The sequence below is a fragment of the Erinaceus europaeus genome, chromosome 7 (genome assembly GCF_950295315.1).
Source record: "Erinaceus europaeus chromosome 7, mEriEur2.1, whole genome shotgun sequence".
Lineage (NCBI taxonomy): Eukaryota > Metazoa > Chordata > Mammalia > Eulipotyphla > Erinaceidae > Erinaceus > Erinaceus europaeus.
Genome location: NC_080168.1, coordinates 47,007,616 through 47,022,469, shown reverse-complemented (window position 1 = coordinate 47,022,469; position 14,854 = coordinate 47,007,616). Strand labels below are relative to the sequence as shown.

General features: G+C 41.4%; 1 protein-coding gene across 1 annotated transcript in view; it reads left to right on the top strand.

The window, feature by feature from the left end:
• The window catches only part of SYN3 (synapsin III), a 505,196-nt gene that overhangs the window by 105,865 nt on the left and 384,477 nt on the right, over positions 1 to 14,854 (top strand). Inside the window, exon 3 of the mRNA XM_060194367.1 lies at positions 14,104 to 14,260. Coding sequence (XP_060050350.1) covers positions 14,104 to 14,260 — 157 coding nt within the window. The remainder of the gene's footprint in view (positions 1 to 14,103; positions 14,261 to 14,854) is intronic.

The following is a 14,854-nucleotide window of genomic DNA, read 5'->3' as shown; positions in this document are numbered from 1 at the left end:
GAAAGATAACTGAAAATCGATCTCAAGTGATACATGGAAGGTGCTCTGTAACTCAGAGTAATTTTCATTATTGTGTGTGAGGACAAAATAGGCAAAACCAGTGAATGGAGATGAATAGGATGGAAAAAGAAGGTGCAGTGAAGAGCTAGGAAGAAATAACTGGGAAATATAAGATATGGCATCTTGCAGGTAGGAGGTAAGGATTTGATGGGAAGGACAAAGATCACACTATGGAAACTGGAGGGCCAGCATCAGGGTTCTCTACCTGGGTGATTTTGCATCCCAGAAGACTCAGTAATGTCACCAGATATTTTTGATTGTCATACCCAGGCATGAGAGTGCTCTTGGATGAAAGGTAGGAAAACATGAGACATCCTCATAGAGCAAAAATTGATCCAGCTCCAAATGTCTAGAATAGGGAGATTAGAAGGCCCTTCTCCCAATCCAGGAGGCTTCTGGGTTTGACTCATGTTTCCACCAGTAACAGATGTGTAACCCTTTAAATTTCTTTCATAGTGTATTGCACCAAAGTAAAAGACTCTCGGGTAGGAGGAAAGGCTTCAGGTCCTGGAGCATGAAGGCAGAGGAGGACCTAGGTGGGATTATATTGTTATATGGAAAACCGAGAAAAGTTACATATATAGAAACTACTGTATTTTACTGTCAACTATAAACCATTAACCCCTTCAATAAAGAAAAAAATAAAAAATAATAAAATTTCTTTCACCACTCTGTGCCTCAGTTTCCCTATCTGTGATTTCAGGATAGTGTTAATTGGTATGTATGCTTCATAAGATTGTTATTAAACTTAATAGAGTAAGTTTGTACAGAAGGCTTAGAAAACAAATCTCATAACACATTAGTCATTGTTGGAAGTCAGGGAAACTGGAGACATATCAGGGTCATTTGATCTGGGTTTTGGTGTTTAAAATTTAGGAGTGACCTCAATTCCAGTTCACTGGAGTTGAAAGGGGACAGCCAGATAGATATAATGTAGAATGATATGAATATGGACTCATGGGAACTGGAGGCATTAAACGTAAACTTCTTTACTCAATGGGGGTAGCAATGGAAGGGGAAAATGACAGCAACCGGGCCAAGTGAGGGGACTGGTTTCATATTCATTCATTTATTTATGCCAGTAAAAAATTTAGCTAATGCCTAAACTATGTTATAAAAAATGGAAAGATTTCAAAACAAAAGAAATCACCTGCAGGCACAGAACCCTAACAAAATTTAAAAATTTCTATCTCCTCTTCCAAGGCCATCATTTTTTACAGTACTCTAGCCATCAATAGATTCTCTTTTCTGTTAGTGTCACATGAAAATAAGCATTTTCCATGATGACCCATGATTGTTACATTAACCACATTTTCCAAAATGAAGGCAACCTGTTTTTTTGTGGTTGTAAAATATTCTATATGGGGGCTGGGTGGTGGTGCACCTGGTTGAATGCACATGTTACAATGTACAAGGACCTGTGCTTGAGCCTCTGGTCCCCACCTGCAGGGGGAAAACTTCACAAGTGGTGAAGCAGGGCTGCAGGAGTCTCTCTGTCTCTCTTCTCTATCATCCACTTCCCTCTCAATTTCTGGCTGTCTCTATCCAATAAATAAATAAAGATAAAAAATTAAAAATAAGTAAAAGGATTTTTAAAAAAAGTTCTCTATGCCTTTTAAAATCAAAGATAGTACCAAAACATGAAGAATGTATTAATATTCATTTCTCATTCTACCTTTCCAAGATAACTAGTTTAAAATTTTGGTTAAACTATGACGACAAGCAAATCTCCATGTATTCATCAGTATGTTGATTTGTTAATATTTTTATGTAAATATTAACCTTGATTATCTCAATGCATTTCTTTTTTCATTTTTTTTTTTTTTGCTTACTTACACAGAGATAGAGGGAGAGGGGGATAGATATACAGACAACACTGAAACTTCCTTCAGTGCAGTAGGCCCCTAGCTGAAATCCAGGTCTCGAACATGTCAGAGCAGCATACTGTCCAAGTGAGATATTTCACCAGCCCCCCAATTCATTTTCAGCCTTGAAGCAAAGGTGTTCTTGTTTTGAAAAGTAGAGAGAGGGTCTTTATGAATGTGCACAAAACCAAAGGAAGCCAGAAGTTCTGAAAATTGATTGTTGGGTTCCAGGGTTTCCAGCATGAACCTCAATAGAGTGGATTACATCAAACACCATTGGCAGTAAAAAAGGAGTCTGGAGGTGGCTGACACTAGTAACAATACCAAATGAGATTTCAATGAGTGTTGTGAACAAGACCTTTCTCTCTGTTTTTGTTTGTTTGTTTGTTTTGTCTCCAGGGTTATCGCTGAGGCTCAGTACCTGCACTACAAATCCACTGCTCCTATGGCTTTTTTTTTTTTTTGATAGGACAGAAGTTGAGAGGGAAGGGGAAGATAGAGAGGGAGAGAGAAAGGTAGACACCTGCAGACCTGTCTCACTGCTTGTGAAGTAACTCCCCTGCAGGTGGGGAGCCAGGGGCTAGAACCAGGATCCTTGTGCTGCTTCTTGTGCTTCCTACTATATGCACTTAACCAGTGTGCTACCGTCCAGCCCCTTCTCTCTTTCTATTGATTATATGTGCATACATCAAAGCAGTTATGTCAAGTTTAAACATCTTAGGGGAGTACACATATTTTTAATTTTTTTCTTTTTTCTTTTTTATTTTTTTACAAAATATCTTTTAGTTTTTACTGACTAGAAACAGATAAATTGAGAGGGGAGGGGGAGTTAGAGTGACAGACACCTGCAGCTTTGTTACTCCACTAGCTTCCCCCCTGCAGATGGGGACCATGGGTTTAAACTCATGTTCTTGCACACTGTAATGTGTGAACTTAACCAGTGTGCCACTGCCTGGTCCTGGGAGTACACATTTGAATAATCTCTCCCTTAGTATGTAAACTACTTTATATCATACTTGTTATCTCCAATTCTAATGATTATATCAAATTCTATGCATACTGTGCAACTCCTGGCCTTACCCCAAGGATGTAGACATGGTGCAGGGATATTAAATAAGCCTCTTTGCCTGTGGGGCCCTTTGACCAGTTATCTGTGTTTTGCCCTGATATTAGCCAAACATCTCTGGAGGCTGTAAACAGAAATAGCAAGACAAGAGAAAGAATTTGTCTTCCAAGAACTCTCAGAAGGCTAAAAATGGACCTACCATATGATCCTGCAATTCCTCTCCTGGGGATATATCCTAAGGAACTCAACACACCCATCCAAAAAGATCTGTGTACACATATGTTCTTAGCAGCACAATTTGTAATAGCCAAAACCTGGAAGCAACCCACGAATCCAACAACAGATGAGTGACTGAGCAAGTTGTGGTATATATATACAATGGAATACTACTCAGCTATAAAAAATGGTGACCTCACCGTTTTCAGCCAATCTTGGATGCACTTTGAAAAATTCATGTTAAGTGAAATAAGTCAGAAACAGAAGGATGAATATGGGATGATCTCACTCTCAGGCAGAAGTTGAAAAACAAGATCATAAGAGAAAGCACAAGCAGAACCTGAACTGGAATTGGTATATTGCACCAAAGTAAAAGACTCTGAGGTTGTGGGCGAGGAGAACACAGGTCCAAAAAGGATGACAGATGACCTAGTGGTGGTTGTATTGTTATATGGAAAACTGGGAAATATTATGCATGTAGAAACTATTTCTTTAAATTTATTTAAGCAAGGAGACATTAACAAAATCATAGGATGGGGGGTACAATGCCACACAGTTCCCACCACCCAATCTCCATATCCCATCCCCTCTACTGATAGCTTTCCCATTCTCTATCTCTCTGGGAGCATGGACCCAGGGTTGTTGTGGGTTGCAGAAGGTGGGAGGTCTGGCTTCTGTAATTGCTTCCCCGCTGAACATGGACGTTGACTGGTCAGTCCATACTCCCCGTCTGCCTCTCCCTTTCCCTAGTAGGGTGAGTCTCTGGGGAAGCAGAGCTCCAGGATTCATTGGTGGGGTCTTCAGTCCAGGGAAGTCTGGCCAGCATCCTGATGGCATCTGGAACCTGGAGGCTGAAAAGAGAGTAAACATACAAAGCCAAACAAATTGTTGAAGAATCATGGACCCAAAGGTTGGAATAGTGGAGATAAAGTGTTGGGTGGGTTTCACTGCAAACTCTAGTGTACTACTGCTTTCAGGTATATATTTGCCCTAGTTTATGGATACGTATGTACATATGCTCTATCTCCTAGAACCTGGTCTATATCTAGGTTTGGGGACTTTGTTAGGAAGTGAACCACCTGGGAAGGAATTAGAGAAAGGAAAGGTCTCACCTGAGTGATGAAGCTGACTGGTTGTCGTTCCACACCTGAAGTCTCTGGACACAGTCTGAAGTGAAGCATGCTGGGGTGGCACTCGTTGCGTTGATTAGGTTGCAATCAGCAGATGCAATATTATTTGATAAGAACTGGGAGAAGCATATAGGAAAGTGGGCCCTACCCTAGGGTCCCATGTACAGACTATTGTATTTACTGTTGAATGTAAAACATCAATTACCCAATAATGAAATTAAAAAAAAAAATTTTGTCTTCCAGTCAGGTAGTCTATAGCTCTACTACATAGTTCTTAATACTTAGAGAAATGGGTCAGCAGAAAAGCAATTTTATAAACACATCTATAAATAGCCAACAACTGATAGAAGAAATATTGAACTTTTCCAGTGCATTTGTTTCCTGGGACTAAATACTGTATGTATTAAAGCCTGGGTGACTCACAACAAAATGTACTCTCTCATAGTTCTAGAGTCTAAATGTCTAAGTTCAGGGTATCAGCAGGGCCATCCTCCCTATAAAGGATCTAGGTGAGGAGTCCTCCTTGTGTCGTCCTGGCTTCTCCTGATTGCCAACAACCCTTGGTATTCCTTGGTTTCTATATAGACTACTCTAGTGTTTGACTTGCACATGGTATTCTCCTCCTCTCTGTGTATCTGTATCCAAATTTCCCTCTATTTACATTTACTGAATTAGGGCTCCTCAGCTCCAGTACCTTTACTTGGCAGGTTAAATCTGAGAATGTCTATTTCCAAAGAAGGTCACACAAACAAATAATAGGGTTTGTAATGTCAATATATCTTTTTTGGTGTGGGGGGTACAATTCAACCCATAACATGTGGCATCCCAGGGTGATGTAATAGGAGACTAGAGCTGCTATGACTCTTCTGAGATGAAAGAGGAGAAAGAAACAAACATTTTGATTCTGAGAAGGGAGATGAGGAAGTACTTCCTCCAGTGAGTTTTGTGTTTTAGTAACCTAGTATTGTACAGAGAGGGCCCCAGGATTCATCAGGGCCTAGCTGTCCATATACCCTGCTGCCCCTTCCTCACAATCTCCATGCTACACAACTGGCAGCTGTGAGCCAGATTCTTGGTTGGCTGCCACCTAATTTCTTCTTGGCCTGTACTAATTTCTTGCAGTCTTCAGGCTGGCAGGAAACATCACTAATTCCCAAAGTCTTTCCATATGGCCCACTGAGAGCCCTCCATCTGCAAAGCATGCACATCTCCCCTGTTCCATGCTTACAGAGAACAGTGATCCTCAAAACTTTTCAGAGTATAAAGATAATTTTAATGTTTCCATCCCTTTTCCCCTATGCCTCTGGACCACCTGTTTTTGCTGGCTTGCTCAATTCCTTTAGCCATCTCCCCATAGATTCAGTTCCTGAGACTAAATTTTCAGAGATGGAATGTGATAGAGGATAGTGAAAGAGTATAGAAACAATTAAAAGGAATTCCAGAAAAGGTGTCCAAAGTACAGAGCTTTTATAGGCATGCCAGACTCAGGTCTGGGAGTGACAAGTCAGCCTGTGCCTAAACTCAGCAGCATGCCCCCCTTTCAAGCTGGCTCTTGGGAAATGGGGCCCTTACAGAATAGCAGTCAAGTGACTGAGAATAATCAAGCTTCTCCTCATTAATGCAGATTGCAGGCAGAACCCAGCCAAGATCTTTTCTTGCCACCACAGGCTTCTGCATATTTCAGGGAATTATCACACTTCTCCAGTGGTTAAAAGTCAGCTTTTGGCCCTCTGCCATACAATGCTGTCTGAAGCACCCAGTAAGCCCCTAACAATGCATCACCTGCACCATCTTTACCACTTAATTATATGTTATCCTTGATTTCCTCTCAACTACCAACAACCACTTCTAAGAAAGACCTGAGATCACAAAAACAAATCATCTAACTTATATCAAGTCACAGGTCAAAATAACAAGAAAACCCAGGTACAGCCTACAGCCAAGATGTGCCAAGTTGTGTGGGACTCAAGATGCCCTTGCCTGGGCATGAAAGACATAGGACTGGAGTTCCCTGGGATGAGGGAGATAGGAAAAAGTTCATGAGGATTGTTTAGATTTTTCTTTCCTAACCTCAATTATTGCTACCACCTCATCAGACCTACCGTCTACTCCATCCACGTCAACAATTGCAAATTTAGCTCTTTCCTCCAATATCAGTCAGAGAAAAGGTAATGGTAAGCAACATGCCTGATTGAAACTACTAAAAGTTTTAGTTAAAGGATTTTTAGGTAGTTAGGCGGTAGTGCAGCAGGTTAAGCGCATGTGGCGCAAAGAACAGGGACCAGTCAGGATCCTGGTTTAAGCCCCCGGCTCCCCACCTGCAGAGGAGTCGCTTCATAGGCAGTGAAGCAGGTCTGCAGGTGTCTCTTTGTCTCTTTTCCTCTCTATCTCCCCCTTCTCTCTCAATTTCTCTCTGTCTCTATCCAATAACAAATAAAGTAAAAAAATTTTTAAAAAGGGATTTAAAAACATTTATTTATCAAAAGGAAACATTGACTAGACCACCATAGTATCGATAAGAGGGGTACAACTTCATACAATTCCCACCACCAGAACTCTGTATCCCATCCCCTCCCCTGACAGCTTTCGTATTCTTTAACCCACTGGGAGTATGGACCCAAGATCATTGTGGGATGCAGAAGACGGAAGGTCTGGCTTCTGTAATTGCTTCCCCACTGAACATGGGTGTTGACAGGTCAATCCATACTCCCAGCCTGTCTCTCTCTTTCACTAGTGGGGAAGGGCTCTGGGGAAGCGGGGTTCGAGGACACATTGGTGGGGTTGTCTGTCTAGGGAAGTCCAGCATCATGGTAGCATCTGGAACCTGGTGGTTGAAAAGAGAGTTAACATATAAAGCCAAACAAATTGTTGAACAATCATGGACCTAAAGGCTGGAATAGTGCAGATGAAGAATTGGGGGCCCCTCCATTTTGTAGATAGCTACTAGGCCTATTTTATTTATATTCCAAAGGGCCAGTGGCTATACTAGTTTTTTTTTTTTTCTTCTCTTTTTCCCTGAGCTTGAAATCTGATATCCCAGTAGTTATTGTCTGGGGAGATGATGTCATGGCTGGGGAAGGGACCAGAAAGCTGGATCAGGGAAGAGAGTAGCTGCCCAATATGGGAAAGGAGTATAAATATTGTTGACTGTAAACCCCATCAATTTGATGTGATCTGGGGCCCATAATCAGATTTGGAGCCTATGTGACCTCTGCATCCCTATAGAGCTGAGCTTACATTCTGTGGTCATGAGTAGGAACATTCCAGGCTGCCCCAATATCGACCCATTTTCCTCAGGTGTAGCATAGAGTATGTTGTTCATCCTCCCTTTGGAGGATGGTACATTCTCTACCATTGTTGATCCAAGTTGAGGGCAATGTCCTATGGGGGTCCACAAAGGGGTCTATTGTGTTGTTCCTGACAGAGATGACCGGTAACAATGGAGAGAAGGATTTATTTGAGGTCTAGACCCATCATGTTTGTTTGGGAATCTCAGGACTCCCCAATTAGGGCGCCAGCTGATAGGGTGACCTGATAGTGACTAAACAGTCATCATTATAGTATGCCAGCCCTTATTCAGCTTTTGCAGTCCTTGCTTTGATAAGGTTAGCTTTGGAGTGAGTGAAAGAACTGTAATAGGAAGTAGGTGAGGAGGGTGTCTAAGTAGACACTATTTCATTATGAACTTGATACTCACTGTAGACTATTTTTTATTTTTGCTTTCAAGTATATATTTTGCCCTAATTTATGGATACATGTGAACATATGCTCTATCTTAAAGGACCTGGTCTATATCTAAGTATTGGGACTTTGTTAGGAAGTGAACCTCCTGGGATGAATTAAGAGAATCCTATGAAAGGAAAGCTCTCACCCAAGTAATGCGGGTGTAGGGTTGACATTCCATGCCTGAAGTCTCAGGACACAGTCTGAAGTGAGGCATGCTGAGGTGGTACTCATTGCATTGATTAGATTGGGTCTGGTGGATGCAATATCATTTGGTATGAACTGAGTGAAGCATGCAGGAAAGTTAGTTCCACCCTAGAGGTTCCAGGACTGGGGGGAAATATAGGCTCTATAGAGGAAGCGGGAGGTTCCTGCTGTCTTAGTATTCAAGAAGACAACAGTTATTGCTGTCACATTATTTGGCAATTGGGTTAACTTTGAAATATCCCTTTGTTGAGATTTGCTGTATCATACACAACATCACCATAATTTATGTCCTTTGATATTATTTGTATATAGCTGTACCACAGTTACTTCTATTCTCCCTGGTCTAAGCTTTTAAGAGTCAACATATCAAAGACTCAGCCTTTGTATTAAAAAGACTCAGTCTGTGATTTTAAAAGTTTGAGACATACAATTTCCCCTCTCAATCAAATAGTGATTAATATGACTACAAATTAATAGGAGTGTAAATAAACACCATTCCCACCACCAAAAGACTCTGTCCCATTTCATCCCCCCTCTCCCCCCCCACCACCACATGAAGCTGAACTTTCACCCTCACCCTCAACCCAGGGTTTTTCTTTGGTGCTCTATTCCAAATTTAGTTAAAATCTGCTTTGATTTTCCCATTCTGTTCTTCTTTCTCAACTTCTGTTGATGAGTGGGATCATCCCGTACTCATATTTATCTTTCTGAATTAGCTCACGTAACATAATTCCTTCTAGCTCCATCCAAGATGGGTCAGAGAAAGTGGGTTCATTGTTCTTAATAGCTGTATAGTATTCCATTGTTACATACCACAACTTTCTCAGCCATTCATCTGTTGTTGGACACCTGGGTTGCTTCCAGGTTCTAGCTATTACAAATTGTGTTGCTATGAACATAGGTGTACAAATATCTTTTTGGTTGGGTGTTATGTAGTCCTTGGGGTATATCCCTAAGAGAGGAATTACTGGGTTATATGATAGGTCCATGTTTAGCCTTGTGAGAGTTCTCCAGACTGCTCTCCACAGAGGCTGGACCAGTTTATATTCCCACCAACAGTGCAAAAGGGTTCCTCTGTCCCCATAGCCTCTCCAGCATTTGTTGCTGCTGTCCTTTTTTGATGTATGCCATTCTCACAGGGGTGAGGTGATATCTCAATGTTGTTTTTATTTGCATTTCTCTGACAATAAGTGACCTAGAGCAATTTTTCATTTGTTTGCTAGCCTTTTGAATCTCCTCTGGAGTGAATGTTCTCTTCATATTCTTTGCCCATTTTTGGATGGGGTCATTTGCTTTTTTTGTTGCTGAATTTGCTGAGCTCTTTGTATATTTTGGTGATTAGTCTCTTGTCTGATGTATGGCATGTGAAGATCTTCTCCCATTCTGTGAGGGGTCTAAAAAAAAGGGAAATTTACTACATCCCTCAGAAGATAAAGATAGTTCTAGTATCAGACTTAGCAGGAGCCAGAAACTGAACTGATATTTTCAGAGCTTTAATGTCTCCAAGTCTCTGTAACCAACAGCACTTCTATTGCAAGTGTGAGCCCCATGGAGATATATATATATATGTTAATTCCAGCTTCCATCATTCCAACTTAGCTGATCACACTTTTTCTCCCAGTCACAAAGTTTCCCTATTCATAATCTATGCTTATTGGACTGGTTCAGTTCTTAGAATGCAGTAAGGACATAAGATGAAGGGTCAGGCACCTGGTTAAATGCACATACTCCAGTGTGCAAGGACCTAGTTTCAAACCCCTGGTTCCCACCTGCAGAAGGAAAGCTTCATGTGTAGTGAAGTAGAGCTGCAGGTGTCTCTTTGTCTCTGTATCTCCCCCCTCCCCTCTCAATTTCTCTCTGTCTCTATCCAATAATCAATTAAAATATATATTTTTAAAAGGATATAAGATGATAGCAGTGGCCAAGAGCATAGTGTCTGCCATATTCACAGTGTCACCATTCACATGAACCTTCTCAGGAAGTCTCAGCATATCCAGGAGTTCTTTCTTTTGGGGATAAGAAGGTAAATATGCTTTGAACTTCAGCACAAGTTACTCCTTCACCTTGTATTTAATACATCTCTGCTCCCATACTCCCAATGATAGGCCCAAGTGCAGAATGATTTGAAAAATGTCTGTTTCTGCATCACATTCTGTCATATTGTCTTGGAGGTGGGAAGTGGTGAAAGCAAGGCCTCTTTTACTTTTAATTTAAAATGTTCTATCCCTCTTCCTTTCTTTCTTTTCTCGAGACAAATACAGAGAGAATCTTTCTAAATAAAGGTAGTAAGAGTGACCAGAGAACTGCTCAGTTCTGTCCTATGATGGTGCTAGGGATAGAACCTGGGATCTTAGAAACTCAAGCATAAAAATCTTTTGTATAACCATTCTGATATCTCCCTAGTCTAAATAGTCTCAGTGACTGTACAACAAATTCACCACTCCTGGTGGCCATTATTTTTATACCTTTATTTATACAGACAGAGAGAAATTGAGAGGTAAGGGGGAGAGGAAAAGATATACCTGCATCACTGCTTCACCAGTTTGAAACCAGGACCTTGCACATGGTAACATATATACTCAAGTTCACTACCACCTAGTCCCCTGGAAGTTTTTTTTTTATTGTTATTATTTTTATTTATAAAATGGAAGCACTGACATAACCATAGGATAAGAGGGGTACAATTCCACACTGTTCCCACCACCAGAACTCCATATCCCATCCCCTCCCCTGATAGCTTTCCTATTCTTTAACCCTTTGGGAGTATGGGCCCAGAGTCATTATGGGGTGCAGAAAGTGGAGGGTCTGGCCTCTGTAATTGCTTCCCCACTTAACATGGGCGTTATCAGGTCGATCCATACTCCCAGCCTGTCTCTCTCTTTCCCTAGTGGGGTAGAGCTCTGGGGAGGGGGAGGGGGCAGGATTCCAGGACACATTGGTGAGGTCATCTGCCCAGGGAAGTCTGGCTGGCATCATGGTAGCATCTGGAACCTGGTGGCTGAAAAAGAGTTAGCATATAAAGCTGAACAGATTGTTGACTAATCATGAACCTAAGGTGAAGAATATTGCAGATGAATATTTGGGGTCTCCATTTTGAAGATAGCTATTAGTTCTATTTTAGGTATATTCCAAAGGGCCCATGGCCATACTCGTTTTTTCCTGAGCCTTTCATCTGATGCAGGTGGACCCAAGTTATTGTCTGGGGAGATGATGTCATGGCTGGGAAAAGGACTAGAATGCTGGATCAGGGAAGAGAGTAGCTCCCAAATATGGGAAAGATGTATAAGTATTATTGACTGTAAACCACATCAATTTGATCTGGGGCTCATATTCAGCTTAGGAGCCTATGTAACCTCTGTATCCCTGTAGGTCTGAGCTGGCATTCTGTGGCCACGATAGGAACATTCCAAGCTGCCCAATTTCGGGACCTATCTTCCTCAGGGTTAAAAGTTATTTTACCCCCACCTCCCCACCTGCAGGGGAGTCGCTTCACAGGCCATGAAGCAGGTCTGCAGGCGTCTCTCTCTCTCTCTCCCCCTCTCTATCTTCCCCTCCTATCTCCATTTCTCTCTGTCCTATCTAACAATAACGACATCATCAACAACAACAATAACTACAAAAACGATAAAAAACAAGGGCAACAAAAGGGAAAATAAATGTATATTAAAAAGTTATTTTAATAAACATGTAAATTATTTTAAAGGAACACAATTGTATTTTCTCCAAAGAAGCAAATGGATCACACCATACTGAGTATAAACCATTTACCTACTGTTTTCTGGGGTTTTTTTTACTGAGACTGGTTTTCTTTCTTTCCTTTTTAGTTTTACTAGTGATTTAATACTCATTTACAAGATAAGAGTGGTACAAATCTGCACCATTCCCACCACCAGAGTTTGGAATCCCCAATCCCTCCATTGTATAGCAATTCTCTTAAGGTTTCAGATACAGATAAACTATTATCTCTACAACTATCTATTTTGTATATATTTACCCTTTTTAAAAATATAGTCCTATATTCTCTTCCTTTCCAAGTCACACATACACCTATTACTGCACCCAAATGCCCCTCCCTTTTCCCTCTTTTCTCTCTGAGTCCTGATAAGGTTGGAGTTCAGAGCCCTTATCTTCCCCCTACCATTTCTTCCCCCACTGAGAGTATGGACCAAAATTGTTTTGGAGTGCAGAAGGTGGGAATTATGGCTTCTATAATTGCTTCTCTGCTAGGTATGGGTGTTGGCAGGTCGATCCACACCCCCCAGCCTATCTGTCTTTCCCTAGTGGGGCAGGGCTCTGGAGACATGAGGTTCCAAGACATATTGGTGGGGTTGTCTGCCCAGAGAAGTCAGGATGGAATCATGATAGCATCTGCAACGTGGTGGCTGAAAGGTGTTAAGATATAAAGCAGAACAAAATGATTAATGAACAGCAACCAAAAAGTAGGAACAGAACAGATGAGCGTAGGGATCTTAGGGTGGAAAGAAGCTACAGAGTTCATTTGAGGCATGTTCCTTTGGGCTTGAGTTTGATAGACTGCATATAGTTGGAAAAATATATTGTCTGATAAGATGGTGCCAGAGCTGAGAAAAAAGAAAGTTGGATTAAGGCATAGAGTAGCTCCAAATCTTGAAAGAAAAAAAAAGCTACATGAATAACTGTTTGCCCCATTCACCTGACCCAGAGATCAATATATTTATACACAGGATTCTGTGCAACATCTGAGTCCCTGTTGGTCTGAACTTGCAATTCATGGCCACAGCTGAGAACATTCAAGGCTGTACTTATTTCAGTGGAGTCTCCTTCGGAGACTGAAGCAGTCCCTACCATTGCTACTTTGTATTGAGGGCAAGGTCCTGGGAAGACCTGCAAGAGGGCTTATGATGATGTTCCTGATAGAATCGACTAGTGATGGCGGAGAGAGGGATCCATTATAGGTCTAGGCCCATCATATTTGCGTAGGAATCCAAAGATTTTCTGAATAAGGCCCCAGATGATGGGGTTGACTTGTATTGTGCAGAAAGGCCATTATTCAGTGAGCCAGTGAGACTGGTTTTCTCATGTGATTTAGAAGTGAATTATTCAGATGAATCCTTGGCAATAGGAATAGAACAATAGGTGAATTCACCTGGAGCCTTGTGATGGAGGGAGAAGTGTGAAGGCCTGGTGCCTCTGATGACCTGAGTTCAAACATCAGTCATGCTTCTCAGTTTTGTAATTTGGGGGAAATGTATAACTTGCCCGAGTTGCACTTTTCACATCTGTAAAAAGGGTAAATAATTCTGACTTTACCCAAACCTACTTGTGAGCATTTGTCAGGATCATCTCTCTAGAGAGGCCTAATGAGTCTGGCATGCATTTACTGCTTTCCAGAAGGTGAGAGTCAGGGCCCTGCCTATCTCTGTGAATTATAATTATTTGAAGCAATGACTGCACCTTACTGAGTCTCAGGTGTTCATTTGTAAAATGGAGTCAAAGACAACTATACCTGAATCGTAGAGAAGTTATGAGGATTTAGTAAGCTAATATGTGCATACTATTAGCATACTATAGGTAGTGCTAAAGTTTGTTCACTGAGTTATTTGATACACTTTTTTTTTGTTGCAAATGAAATACAAATTCAACATTTAAAAATTTAGACAAAAGCCTAAAAGTCCTTTTGTTTACGAATTTCTGTGCATTTTGTATCTGTCCTTCCTCCTCCATACTCTCCTGGGCCAGTATCACTTTAAGCAGGGGGAGTCCCTATGGACAATTAGTTCTGGGTGAGTTTGATCCCCATGCAGGCTATGGCCTATACACATTGTGATAATGCTGCTCTCCTCTCCTTTCTTAACAGGTCCTTCAAGCCAGATTTCATCCTGGTGCGCCAGCATGCTTATAGCATGGCCCTAGGTGAAGACTACCGCAGCCTGGTCATCGGCCTCCAGTATGGAGGCCTGCCTGCTGTCAACTCACTCTACTCTGTCTACAACTTCTGCAGCAAACCCTGGGTGGTAAGTGATGATCATAAATACTCCAGGAATGGGTGACCTATCAGTCCTAAAATGAGTTAATTCCCACCATGGAGGCCTCAGTGTAAAGAAAATCTACTTTTTAAATAAATGTCACTTGTTTTATTTATCTATTATTTTATTTTTATTTATAAAATGGAAACACTGACAAGACCATAGGATAAGAGGGGTACAATTCCACACATATTTATTTATCTTTTTTAAGAGAGAAAGAGAAGCACCACTTCACCATCAATGGCATTCCACCCATTTTTATCTTTTGCTTTCCTGTGGTGCATTGCTGGGGATAGATCCAGGGCCTCACACATGCAAGGCAGGCACTCTCCTGCTGAGTCATCTCTAACCCCACACACAAAAGAGTCTGTTTTAAGCAACTGAGTAAGTAATTTGGATTCCTTATAATTACTGCCCCAAGAATACTATACCTTACTACATCATGTTGTCACACTGTACTGATACTAATGGCAAGAAAGGATGTCATATGGGGCACACCCAGTTGAGTGCACACATTACTAGGCACAAGGACCTAGGTTCCCCACTCCCTATCTTTGAAGGGGTGATGAGTAGTGAGGCAGG